General features: G+C 46.6%; 1 protein-coding gene across 1 annotated transcript in view; it reads left to right on the top strand.

Annotated features, from left to right (window-relative positions):
* sptbn4b (spectrin, beta, non-erythrocytic 4b) overlaps positions 1–13808 on the top strand; it is a gene marked incomplete at both ends in the record, with an annotated part of 107639 nt that overhangs the window by 40482 nt on the left and 53349 nt on the right. The window contains 2 exon segments of the mRNA XM_079514193.1: positions 3503–3705; positions 6242–6332. Of these exon segments, the coding sequence (XP_079370319.1) occupies positions 3503–3705; positions 6242–6332 (294 nt within the window).

Here is a 13808-nt window from a genome sequence, read left to right as displayed (position 1 = left end):
TAAGCCAGCTCACCTCCACTCGCGCTTGTTCACAAACATGACGGACAGACAGACATTAAGAAAGGCAGTTGATGAGTTGATGATGATCATTACTACCTACTGTAACTCGCTGATCAGCATATGTTGACAGAGACTCAGCCAATTAAAGTTTCACGTAGGCCTAATGCCTTTGCTGCAAGCACCTATCTGCCTCCATTTGCGTTGTGGTATTAATTTATAATAATGTATATTGATCACATGTGGACGCCCCACACAGAATAGCCAACTCTTACCTTGATCAGGCTTGATGAGGAAACATACAACGTAGTTGGATCGGATGAAATATAGCCTTTCTGAGTCCAAAAACTGATTAATCCCACAAGAAAAAAAAGAAAGAAAAAAAAAGCCAAAACCGCATGGTCCGATGGATTAAATATGTCCTGTGTCCATATATTTGCTTTCCAAATCCGACAGTGCAGGGAATCAATCACCCCAGTAATCAATAAATCAAATAGGCCAAATTAAAATGATCAGATTTTATAACCCTGCAGTGCATGGCAATTCATCAGTAAAGGCTTTTATTATTGCCAAGTTTTAATATAGCATTTGGTCGTGTGGTGAACTGTACAAATTAACTTCTTTCTCATTATGTGAAAGTAACTGTAACATCAGTTAACTTATTAACGTTCTGACATTTAACAAGGAGTGAAGCAATGCGTGCCAAGTTGGCGAGTTTTGTTTATAATTATATACATATAACTCGTTTGCTTGAAGATCTGTCCGTGCAGAGACCCGCCTGTCAAAATTAACTGCTCTACAAGCTCATCGCGGTTCACTGTATAACTTAAAGCTTGGGAATCCCGGATCTGTGCAGGCTATGATGACGTATTTCGATATTTCCTGTTGCCTTATATGGTGTGGAATGGGCGTGGATGTTCCATGAAACCAGGCGACACCAGGCGAATCGCTTGGGAAAGAGGCGGAAAAGGTACACCGGGCGAACCGCACAAATTAACTCATTACACCACCTTCGCTGAATTACACGGGAGATTGTCGCAGCTTGATCGGACGGATAAATACGATATCATTACGCATCTCCTTTTCGTTGTGAATGAGGACCTATGGCTGGAGGCTCAGCCAGTGAGTGCACAGACCACACACTATGGCTGGAGGCTCAGCCAGTGAGCGTACAGACCACACACTATGGCTGGTGGCTCAGCCAGTGAGCGCACAGCTGACCACACACACCACACACTCTTTGACCCAAGTTAGAATCTCACACCGTCCATGTCTTGACTTGCTTGTCTCTGTTCTCTCTGACCTTGGTTATACCTGTCTCTCGACACTCTACGATCTAATACTTTTTTGAGGGGCGCTAGCCCCTCCTATGTCCAGCTTTGAGGGTCTGTGTAAACACAAACATTGAACACAAAAGTGTGTAAACACAAACATTAAAGACAAAAGTGAGGATGCAAATTGTGATTGGCCAGAAAGAGATGATGTATGATGATAAGAGCGCCCCTCACTTCACATGGGTGTGAAGTTATGATTAATACTTTTATTACCAGTAATTCTACCAGGTATAATACTATCTAACTCTATATCAACATTGGCTTAAGGGGTCGTCACGTTGATGTCACTATGACTCAACCATAACCATAATTATAAGGAGTTCCCAAGGCAGCTACAGTATGCCCAAATATGGAGTGTGTTGTCTAATCTCAATGTGTCGTCATGGCATCAGTCAGCTCCATATACTGTAGTGTACGGGCACAAAAGGAAACAAGCCCATAATATGGACACCAGAGTAATCTAGTAAGAGAGTGGCGACACTAGCGGTGACTCCCATTGTAACAATGAAATGCAGAAGTGCTCATTCTATCTCAATGGAATAGTTCCAATGTTTGGAACTATAGCCCATAGCACCCCGCTTTGCGGCGAGATCAAAGCGTGTCGCCACTCTCTTACTATTCCACTCGGATGGACACGTGCTGATGATGACATCAGGGATCTCCATATTATATATTATATATGTGGGGGAATTCGAGGGAGGAGAAGGCAGCTAGGAGGTGGAGGAGGGGCAGCACCTTATAGACTCACATAGCATATCATCACAATCAGCAGACTATTTTCTGCAAAGCAGAATACGGATGCTGGGGTTTAAACAGACACAGTCCCTTTGTTTACAACTTTACATCATTGTTGAGTAGGAATCTGGTCGGGGGTTGTACAGTACAACACGGGTCTGAATGGCCAGCGGTCGGTCAGTGGTGGACAGTAACTAAATACATTTACTTAAGTACTATATGGCATGGTGTGTGGCAGTGTGTGTGATGTGATATTATGTAGAGCAGCAACGTCTAGTAAGTTAACTGTACTTACAGTATGCTACCGTATCCCCTTATCATATGCTCAGTAGGACGGTGGTTCTCAGACTGTTCAAGCCGCGACGCCCCAAAATAATCATAACTGCGGTCCCTCCCCCACCCTGTGTGCGTGCGTGCGTGCGTGCGTGCGTGCGTGCGTGCGTGCGTGCGTGCGTGCGTGTGTGCGTGCGTGCGTGCATGCGTGCGTGCGTGCGTGTGTGTTGGGGGGGTGTCCTTCCGTGCCAGAACATTTGTCTCTCTGGGGTTGCTTGTCTCTATGGGCTTCCCGGGGACCCAGCTCTCCATATTAGCCTCGGGGCCTTGAATTGGAGAGCAGCGCGTTTCTTTTCCAATAAGTGTCAAAGGTCTTACTGCCACAGACTGCTGACTGCACTCTCACTCATAGCAAGCTTACCTGTACTCTGTCTCTCGCGTTCAGCTCTCCTAGCTGTCTGTCTCTATAAGAAAAACATACACATACAGTACCTATTTGGTGTTCTGATATTTGGGTGTAGAAAAGTATTTTCACGGAACTGCTCGCTTCGCGAGGCACCCAATATTAAAAAAAACGATAGATATGGTAAATTATATCTATATTATGGAACAGGTCGATATAGTAAATTATATCTATGTTATGGAACAGATCACTTTCTCTCCATTTCGGTGAAATTTGTAATACCTTTGCAACCAGATTTCGTAGGCAAGGATTGAATGACTAAAAATACTCCTATGTCTTATTTGTTTCGTATTTTTGAGTATTATATTAGCTTTTTTGTACACACATTTTATCTCTCCCACTGGATTTATTTTATTATTTGGTTTTTTTGTCTTTGTTTGAAAAGATATAAAAACCCTTGGACAACCGAAGAAATGTTTGATGGTTCTAATTAGACCATTATGAGGAGAATGTTTTTAGTTTTATATTTTATAAGTGAATAATGTAAATCTGAACCAGGACCTTAAGTTATAATGTCCAGACCACCAGAAAGATGTAAACCCAGATAAATTACCTTAATAGTTACCAGAATATAGGACTGTAAGTTTTAAAACCATGAGAACCATCTCAGAAAACCCAGTGTTGAAACCAAATGTAGTACTGTCACTTAAAGACACTTCTTCCAGTCATCGTCATCTTGTCTTTCTTCTTGGTCTTGCAGGAGTCAGCCCTGGCCCACGTGGAGCTTCCTACCACGGTGGAGACGGTGGAGGCTGCCATAAAGAAACACAAGGACTTCACCACCACCATGGAGCTGAACCTGCACAGGATCAAGGCTGTGATCGAGGCCGGGGAGAGCCTCATCAGCCAGAACAACATCTACTCGGATCGCATCAGGGAACGGGTCGACACGCTAGCCAACAGGTAGGATGACTCCAAAACCGCCATGTTTTAGCCACTTGAACCCTAGCATCTCCTATCCTGGAGATGCTAGGGTGAGCTTGCATTCAGCAAGCTCACGATATTGCAACGCGTTTTGAGCTTGTAGATCGGCTATTTCGGTGAACAGATTTGGTGTAGAGGGAAATACTAGCGGACAATCAAAAGCCCTGGGGGTTCCTTGTCAACTAAGTATATTAGGCTCAAGTTTTTTTGTATTAAGCAGCCATAGCATCTCCTTTGGTTCTGTGCTGGTTTTGAGCACAGAACCAAAGGGGAACTGCTAATGCATGGTTCTAGCTGTCTGCTGAACTGATTATTCTAAGCAGCTGGCCAAATATAATAGAATAATGAAAAAGAAGAAGAATAGTTGGCCAGAGATGACAAAGCCTGGGGGACTGTTGAATATGAATGAAACAGCCTGGCCTTATTCAGTCTAGGACACCTCACCATGAAATCTATGTGGCAGGTGAGGCCACACACGCACGCACGCACGCACGCACGCACGCACGCACGCACACACACACACACACACACACACACACACAGTGTCACTGTCATACTAGTGGCATTGTTTACATACTATAGAGGGGTCACGGGGTGTTTTAGGTTCAAGACTTTGGGCCCCATATTGGGGAAATAGGCGAACCAGCATGAAGCAACAGTCAGGATGGGGTGTGGCTATAGACTTTTGGTATTTGTGGAACCAGAGAGGGGTGGAGCACCCATGGCCATAGATAGATAAACGACTACACGTAGATTGCAATCAGAACTGCAGACTCACTCCCAATCTTCCGCCAGTCTGAAAACTCACCTCTTCAGACTCCATCTTAGCCCGTAGCATTTGCACTAGCTTCGAGTCCTTCAAGGCCTTACAGGCGTTTGAAAAGGCTAAACTTGTGTAATTTACCATAGCATAGCATTTTATGTAGACATAGCACTCTATAGTGTATAGTTGTATACTCATAGTTTCATTGTATTGCTTGCTTATGATGTCTATTTCTATGTCAGGAAGAAACCAGAAATACACAGGGAAGACATATTTGAATATTATAACCACACCTGGGGGTCAATTAGATCAGTGGTTCCCAAACCTTTTAGCCAGTGACCCAAAACAGAAATGTGCTGTTTCCCCAGGACCCAAACTAGTGAAAATAGCCGATGTACAAGCTTGTGAGCTTGTACATCGGCTATTTTCACTACTACTTAAAAATGTTGTTTTCTAATTGGAATTTTTCTTTGATTTCTTGAAATGACTGAAAAAAACATTGAGTTCTATTTTAATTCATGAAAATATTTGCTTTTTTGGGACACAAACAAAACCTAAGGGGACCCATAACAATGTGTCCGCTACCCACATATGGGTGCCTACCCACTGTTTGGGAGTCCTGTAAATCGCTCTGGATTAAGAGCGTCTGCTAAATTGTAGATTACACGTCACGATTATTGTGGCAAAAATAATTGAGATTAATGACATCACGATAATCAAATTATGCTTAAAACTTACAATGCCACTTTTGTTAACCACGTGAACCCCAAGCATCCCTATTCTGGGAGAAACGTTCGCTAAAATGGCAAATCTACAAGATCACAACGTGGTGTGTGAACTTGCGTCACATCACGATGTGAGCTTGTAGATCTACAATTTTTGGCGAATCAATTTGTGTACAGTGAAATAAGAGCGTAACAAATGCACTCAGGTCTGTTTTATCAAGCTGCGATACGATTATTGTGAGCGTTTTCTGATCTCCATAAACGACAATAATGATTGTCGTCCCATCCCTATGCCCGAGATATTGAGGGTTGTTATCAAAGTGAAACAGACAAGCATAACATACAAAGCATGTCTGTGTGATTTGGAGACAGACAGATCTTGTTTGTACCTCTACCAACTGAAGTGATGAAAATAGCACAAAAGACGAGTACATGCCCCACTTACACTGGTTGAGATGTGTCCAAGCAAATGGGCAGTGGGCGGTGACAATCATGGTCCTCATTAACAGCAAGTAAAACAACCTCTTCTCCCACATCGGTGCACCGTATACAAGTCCCCGAAATACTAAACGAGGATGAACCTGCCACTGCCTGTCTAATTCACCCATCCCACCCATTTACAATTTTGGCATTTAATAAAGGTCTTATCCAGAGTCACTGTACGATCAGTGTACGATCAGAGTAAACGACGTGATCCCTTAGTCAACAAACAACAGTTGCAAAATTGGGCCATTTGCCTTTCCGTTATAAAATGAGGTTTGGATGCAATGCCAGCTATAGGCACTTTGAAGATGCAAATTGTATTGATTGGATTAATGATTTACAGCACCAAAGTCTCTACAAAGTAGCTAATATTTATAAATAAGCATTGGTCATTTTGTAGTACCTTTTTCTTTACCTTGCTTTAATGGAATTCACCTTTCTCTCCCTCCCTCCCCTCCTTTCTCTCCCTATATACCACTCCCCTCGACCCTCTCTTCCTCTTCCACAACTTGGCTGCACCTCTTCCTCTCCCTCTGTCTCCCAGAGGGAACCAGAACAGAGAGCTTGCCCAGGAGTGGTTGGAGAAACTCAACCTTCAGTGGGCATTACAAAGATTCCTACTGGACTGCATTGAGGTAAGACAGAGCTTTCTACTGTAGTAAAGGTTGATTGATTACATTACTGTATATGGTCATTTATATTTATTATATTTGACTAATAATTAATTATATTAAGTGGAGAAAATGGAGCACATTACACTTGAAGAGCCTTTTTTGTTCCTGCTCGCTGCGGGTCTGGATGTTCTGGGGACCGCCACACGGTAACTCTGTTACTCGACCGTTTCGGACGCGGGGCGGCTCGGCTGAACCGGGCCGGCAGCCTGGGCGCGTTCCTGTGGGTCTGGAACTTCTGGGGTCCCCAGGGGGACCCCGACACGGAGTTGCACCACTCACTTCACACGGGTGTGATTTTAGTATTGCAGCTAAAATGCCTTGGAATAGCATCCTGAGAGAAGATGAAAATGAATGATCTGAGTGGTTGTTTAGGTATTAAAGGGCAACATTTATATACGTAATACATTTTTTTTTAATTCATGGTGGGGCCCCTTTCAAACTTCTAGCTGTGCTCTGGGGATGAACCCTACAGATTTTGTTGACCCCATTAGTGTCACTAATGGGCGGAACTCTTTGGATCCGAATATGATATCTTCACAATGTTTGGCTGGATTTGCCATGGAATTTGATGTGCTCATTCATGATGATGGGGCTTTTTAGACTGAGTTTAAGACTGAGTTTACCGTTTTCTAAAGTAGATATTTATCATGGTTTGCCCCGGACTGTGTTCAAGTCCATTGAGAGGATGCAGCAGAATGGCACATTTCTTAATACTAAGTATCGGTGAAGTGTTACTACGCACGATTATAAATGATGGGAATCATTTATGGGAAGCAGTGGTGCTCATTAATCACTCCACCTCTTTCTACTGTAGGTTGCACTAAAAGCTCTGACTGTGATAGCATACAGTTACAGCATTACTACATTGTAACATAAGTTGTGGGATATCTCGGTTAACTCGGTTGCGTGTATCGTCTTTACCGGGTGGAAACCCGTAAACCTCAACATACTGTATATGTACAAAACTATTCATTTTTAGGATTAAAATTCTAAAATAGCGTGTGTGTGTGTGTGTGTGCGTACGTGCGTGCGTGCGTGCGTGCGCGCGCAGTGTGCATGTGCGTGCGGTGTGCGTGTGCGCTCTTTTTGCAATGCTTTTTTCTGCAGCTTTGTGAACAGCCCCGCCTGTCTCCGTTGTACAGTGGTACGGGAGTGGTCATCCCCTGCCCTGCCCTACTGTCTCCGTTGTACAGTGGCACGGGAGTGGTCATCCCCTGCCCTGCCCTACTGTCTCCGCCGTTGTACAGTGGCACGGGAGTGGTCATCCCCTGCCCTGCCCTACTGTCTCCGTTGTACAGTGGCACGGGAGTGGTCATCCCCTGCCCTGCCCTACTGTCTCCGTTGTACAGTGGCACGGGGGTGGTCATCCCCTGCCCTGCCCTACTGTCTCCGTCGTACAGTGGTACGGGGGTGGTCATCCCCTGCCCTGCCCTACTGTCTCCACAGTGGCATGGGGGTGGTCATCCCCTGCCCTGCCCTACTGTCTCCACAGTGGCATGGGGGTGGTCATCCCCTGCCCTGCCCTACTGTCTCCGTTGTACAGTGGCACGGGGGTGGTCATCCCCTGCCCTGCCCTACTGTCTCCGTTGTACAGTGGTACGGGGGTGGTCATCCCCTGCCCTGCCCTACTGTCTCCGTCGTACAGTGGTACGGGGGTGGTCATCCCCTGCCCTGCCCTACTGTCTCCACAGTGGCATGGGGGTGGTCATCCCCTGCCCTGCCCTACTGTCTCCGTTGTACAGTGGCAGGGGGTGGTCATCCCCTGCCCTGCCCTACTGTCTCCGTTGTACTGTGGTACAGGGGTGGTCATCCCCTGCCCTGCCCTACTGTCTCCGTTGTACAGTGGTACGGGGGTGGTCATCCCCTGCCCTGCCCTACTGTCTCCGTTGTACAGTGGTACGGGGGTGGTCATCACCTGCCCTGCCCTACTGTCTCCGTTGTACAGTGGTACAGGGGTGGTCATCCCCTGCCCTGCCCTACTGTCTCCGTTGTACAGTGGCAGGGAGGTGGTCATCCCCTGCCCTGCCCTACTGTCTCTGTTGTACAGTGGTACGGGGGTGGTCATCCCCTGCCCTGCCCTACTGTCTCCACAGTGGCATGGGGGTGGTCATCCCCTGCCCTGCCCTACTGTCTCCACAGTGGTACGGGGGTGGTCATCCCCTGCCCTGCCCTACTGTCTCCGTTGTACAGTGGTACGGGGGTGGTCATCCCCTGCCCTATACTGTCTCCGTTGTACAGCGGTACGGGGGTGGTCATCCCCTGCCCTGCCCTACTGTCTCCGTTGTACAGTGGTACGGGGGTGGTCATCCCCTGCCCTGCCCTACTGTCTCCGTTGTACAGTGGCAGGGGGGTGGTCATCCCCTGCCCTGCCCTACTGTCTCCGTTGTACAGTGGCAGGGGGGTGGTCATCCCCTGCCCTGCCCTACTGTCTCCGTTGTACAGTAGCACGGGGGTGGTCATCCCCTGCCCTGCCCTACTGTCTCCGTTGTACAGTAGCACGGGGGTGGTCATCCCCTGCCCTGCCCTACTGTCTCCGTTGTACAGTAGCACGGGGGTGGTCATCCCCTGCCCTGCCCTACTGTCTCCGTTGTACAGTAGCACGGGGGTGGTCATCCCCTGCCCTGCCCTACTGTCTCCGTTGTACAGTAGCACGGGGGTGGTCATCCCCTGCCCTGCCCTACTGTCTCCGTTGTACAGTAGCACGGGGGTGGTCATCCCCTGCCCTGCCCTACTGTCTCCGTTGTACAGTAGCACGGGGGTGGTCATCCCCTGCCCTGCCCTACTGTCTCCGTTGTACAGTAGCACGGGGGTGGTCATCCCCTGCCCTGCCCTACTGTCTCCGTTGTACAGTAGCACGGGGGTGGTCATCCCCTGCCCTGCCCTACTGTCTCCGTTGTACAGTAGCACGGGGGTGGTCATCCCCTGCCCTGCCCTACTGTCTCCGTTGTACAGTAGCACGGGGGTGGTCATCCCCTGCCCTGCCCTACTGTCTCCGTTGTACAGTAGCACGGGGGTGGTCATCCCCTGCCCTGCCCTACTGTCTCCGTTGTACAGTAGCACGGGGGTGGTCATCCCCTGCCCTGCCCTACTGTCTCCGTTGTACAGTAGCACGGGGGTGGTCATCCCCTGCCCTGCCCTACTGTCTCCGTTGTACAGTAGCACGGGGGTGGTCATCCCCTGCCCTGCCCTACTGTCTCCGTTGTACAGTAGCACGGGGGTGGTCATCCCCTGCCCCACCTGTCTCCGCCTGCCATAGCCTGACTACATGCACCGCGCAGCCTCCGGCCTTATTTAGTTTCAGCAACTTTCTCTCTTTGGCTTCTGCTGAATAATTCACGAGCACAGCTCCTCATCACTAATTCAAAGACGCATAGTGTGTGCCTCCCTGTGTACAGTATGTTACTCTCTGTGTGTGTTTGTGCACTAAGACATGCATGCGATGCGTGGATGGATGGATGCCTGACTGTGCACGTGCACACTCACCTGTACCTCCTCCTTAATGCGATGTAGGTCTATGTGGGCAATACTGTAGGGCTGGGCTATGTGTGTGTGTGTGTGTGTGTGGGGGGGGGGGGCAAAACAGGGCAGTGTCACTGCGACAGTTTTTTTAAGCCACGGGTGTGTTCTGTTTTTGAGTTATAGTAGAACCATGTGTCCTCATTTTGTGTTCTTCACTTTTCCTCATACCAGAAATCTAATTTCACTTTTTGTGTGGGTTTTCTTTTCTTCGTAAATGAACTTGATCATACCACAGCGTCACACAGGAAAGTATCAAAATAAGCGGATTCACAAGCTCGATATACAGCGTGAAACGCAGTGCAAAACGTGGTGTGATTTTTATTTTTATTTTTTGCATCCTGAAAAGTAACAGTTTGGGACATATGAGGTTTCCACCCAACAGAGACGGACAGAATTTGTTGTATTAAAGCACTTTCATAATTAATATTGACTCTAAATAAAACACAATGATTGAACCTTACTTCTTATTATCTATCTTCTTAAGGTTTCAAAGATTAAATGTTAATGCATATTATTTGCAGACCAGTGGTTCCACACTTTTAGCTCGAGACCCACAAGAGAAAATCTCTCCCGGGACCCAAAGTAGTAAAAATAACCCTCTACAATAGGCCAGTCAGTCTAAGATTTGACCCAAAAGAAAAGAAGAAAATAGTAATCGTTCAAGGTTAGGCTAGTACATCTTGAGATGAAATGATGTACACTCAATATTGTTGAGTGCATGAAGTATAATCCATCTTTAAATGGCCTGAATTATTATTATCTTTTACTGTGACCACAAAAACTATTACCGGTATTATTATTATTATTATTATTATTATTATTATTATTATTATTATTATTATTATTATTATTATTATTGTTATTATTATTATTATTATTATTATTATTATTATTATTACAGGCCACTCTGTCTATCAGTCAACCGAGAGCTGGTCTCAGTTCATCATAGATTCCAGTATGTACCTGTTCTGTAACCTGACTCCTCTGAGTCTCCACAGGTTGCTCTGTGCTCAACAGTTGTACTAGAGGTACTGTGTGCTGATGTGACAGACTGCCAGAAGTAGCCTGGCGTGGCCAGACTAATATCACTGCATACATATTAGTCTGGAACTTCGGTGTGGAAGATTTATTTCCAAGAGGCTGATACAAACAGAGGTCAATGCCACCGCAAAAAAGTCTCATTTGAATAGTGGGCTCTAATTGGTCACCCACAAGCGAATTCAAATTTAGGAGTGCCAGACCAATGTCCCCATGCAGGGATTTTTCCCCCCTGTGGCACGACACATAGGGCAGTATTATGCCTGTCTTAAGTACCAGGTCTTATTACTTAACTTAAGACCTGGAGGTGTGGTCAATGCTGTTTGGCCACTCAGAATAGCCAAATGGCATTGATCACGCCTCCAGGTCTTAAGTTAAGTAATAAGACATGGTACTTAAGACACGCATACTACTGCCCCTATGGCTCTTAAAGATTGAGTGCCGTGATTGTTGTACTTTTTCTGTTTTGTACGTGTCTATGGAGTTAACACTACTCTAGACCCCCAGGTGTGGTTATAATATATGTCTTAACTCTTAGCCTGCCGCCATTAATTAATCCCTCGATTGCGTATTGCCATGGTTTAATCACGCGTGACACTTACTTTGAAGAGCCAAATATCCGTATCGCATTTTACTATGAAACCATTCCGTGTGTGTTGACGAAGCTGGTGCTCGTTCTCTCGGTCGGTGGTGGAAAAAGTGGACCGCGAGTATCACAGCGCCTGCTACAGGCCGTTGAAAACGCTTGTCTGGGACAAAGCGTCCTCGCTTCTGTGAGATAAAGCCGTCTGAAAACAGAGCCGGCAATGTTAGTGGATGCGCGCGCATTTTCAAAATGGCCGCGCCCATTGTGTCAGAAGCATAACAAAGCTAACGGACGGTAGATTTCGATACGATCGTATTAAAACATGCATTAATGAATACATCGCTGTTAAAACGGCTTTTCCGTTTGTGGCAGGCTACAAGATTCTACGTGTTAATATTCCTATGTTCCTGGCGGGTAAACGATTAAGTTCCCTATGTGTATTTTTGGTTTGTTCCTGAAAGCTGAAAGCCTTTAGTGTAGCCTAAAACTCAGCCTGAATTTCTATTTAGTTTCACTTCATTATTCAGACTTCAGCCCTTCCCACGGCAGCAGTTTATGGGATGGGCGTTGCCAAAGTGTGCAGTCTTAGCATAGGCACCGGAGCGGGGGGGGTCATTTGGGTCTGAATGTCCTGCACTATTGGGGGATGACTGGTCTAGTTATTTATTGAAGCAGCAGATACCCGCGGGGCTCGCGGGACAAAAATGGAAATGTCCCCGCAATTTTTTGAGTCTTAGGCGATTGGTTCACACCAACCAATCAAAATAGTAGCAAAGCAGATGACGTTGTTGTCAATCATTTTGGCTAACCTGGTTGCTAACAAAACAAACGCGGTCAACGAGCGCTACTAGCATGTAAACAAACACGGTAAAATATGTCGGATGATGATGTTTCTAAAACCTGTCATTTCTGTAAATAAACAGGTGTTTTAATAGCCAGATCGATACAGTCGCAAGTTACCACAGTGGGGGCAGTGATGTTGTTTGACATCATTGAGTGACGACTCTGATGGACAATCAGCTGCTGGGATCAAACTGGGAACCTCACGTTTCACATCCGGCTGTTCTAAAACATTTGACACACACACACACACACACACACACACAGACACACACACACACACACACACACACACACACACACACACACATCTCTTCATCGTTCTGTCCATCCGTCCGTCCGTCCGTCCGTCCAAGGCGTCCATCCATCCATCTCTTTCTAGTTCCCATCTGTTCTGCCTTCCTCTCATACTATGGGCCCTCCCCATTCCTCTCCTACCCTGCTCTCTTCCTGACCTCCTCTTCCCGTTCCTTCCTCATTGGCTCCTGGTGGTTCCATGTGTACACTCTGAGAGTCACAGACCCTCATGCGGGGCCATTTGGACCCCCGGTGGGGCCCCATACCAGACGTTGAGAAACAGTACTCTGGGTGACCTTCCTCTTCTTCCATCCATCGTTCCGTCTCTTCACTCTTCCTCTCCCCTCCCTCTTTCTCTCGGCTCCCCCTCCCTTTGTCTCTTCTTCCTTTGTTTTTCTCTTTCAGTCTTCTCCTATTCATCTCTCTCTTCCTCTCCCTCTCTCCCTCTTTCTCTCTCTCTCCCTCTCCCCCCTCTCTCTCTCTCTCTCTCTCTCTCTGATCATCCCTCTTTCATTCAATTAATGTACAGTCTCAGGGGAGCGATGATGCTCTGACCCTACCTGACCTCCCCAGTCACAGGCAGTCCAGCGTGTGCATGTGCATGACACGTGCATACATGTGTTTGTGTCAGCGTATTCTGAAATAGCCATATACGTACATGTATGATTGTGTGTGTGTGTGTGTGTGTGTGTGTGTGTGTGTGTGTGTGTGTGTGTGTGTGTGTGTGTGTGTGTGTGTGTGTGTGTGTGTGTGTGTGTGTGTGTGTGTGTGTGTGTGTGTGTGTGCGTGCTATATGCGTATCTGCTAGTCAGTGCATTAATAACCAGTTAAGCGATATATACTGCGCCTTCTTTGCCGTTCCCCAAATGGCAAAGACAGAAGCTCTAATGATGTCACAACCCGTTGGGACCTTGTACAGTAGATCTGCTATTTTATTATTTTGAAATTGATTGATTTTTTGAGGTGCTCTAGCCCCTCCTATATACAGTTTTGTCCTAACTCGTGTCACATTTGCCATTGACAATGAAAGGAGAATTTACGTCATGTGTGTCTGAGCAAATCGACACGTTACGTCATGATGATGTACGATGATAAGAGCACTTCACACGGGTGTGATTTTCAATAATGACTTTCCCGAAATAGCCTGGTTAAAGGTT

Source organism: Electrona antarctica (assembly GCF_951216825.1).
Source record: "Electrona antarctica genome assembly, chromosome: 11".
Taxonomy (NCBI): Eukaryota; Metazoa; Chordata; class Actinopteri; order Myctophiformes; family Myctophidae; genus Electrona; species Electrona antarctica.
The sequence above is the reverse complement of the archived record's forward strand: the minus strand, read 5'-3'. Positions and strand labels throughout refer to the sequence as shown.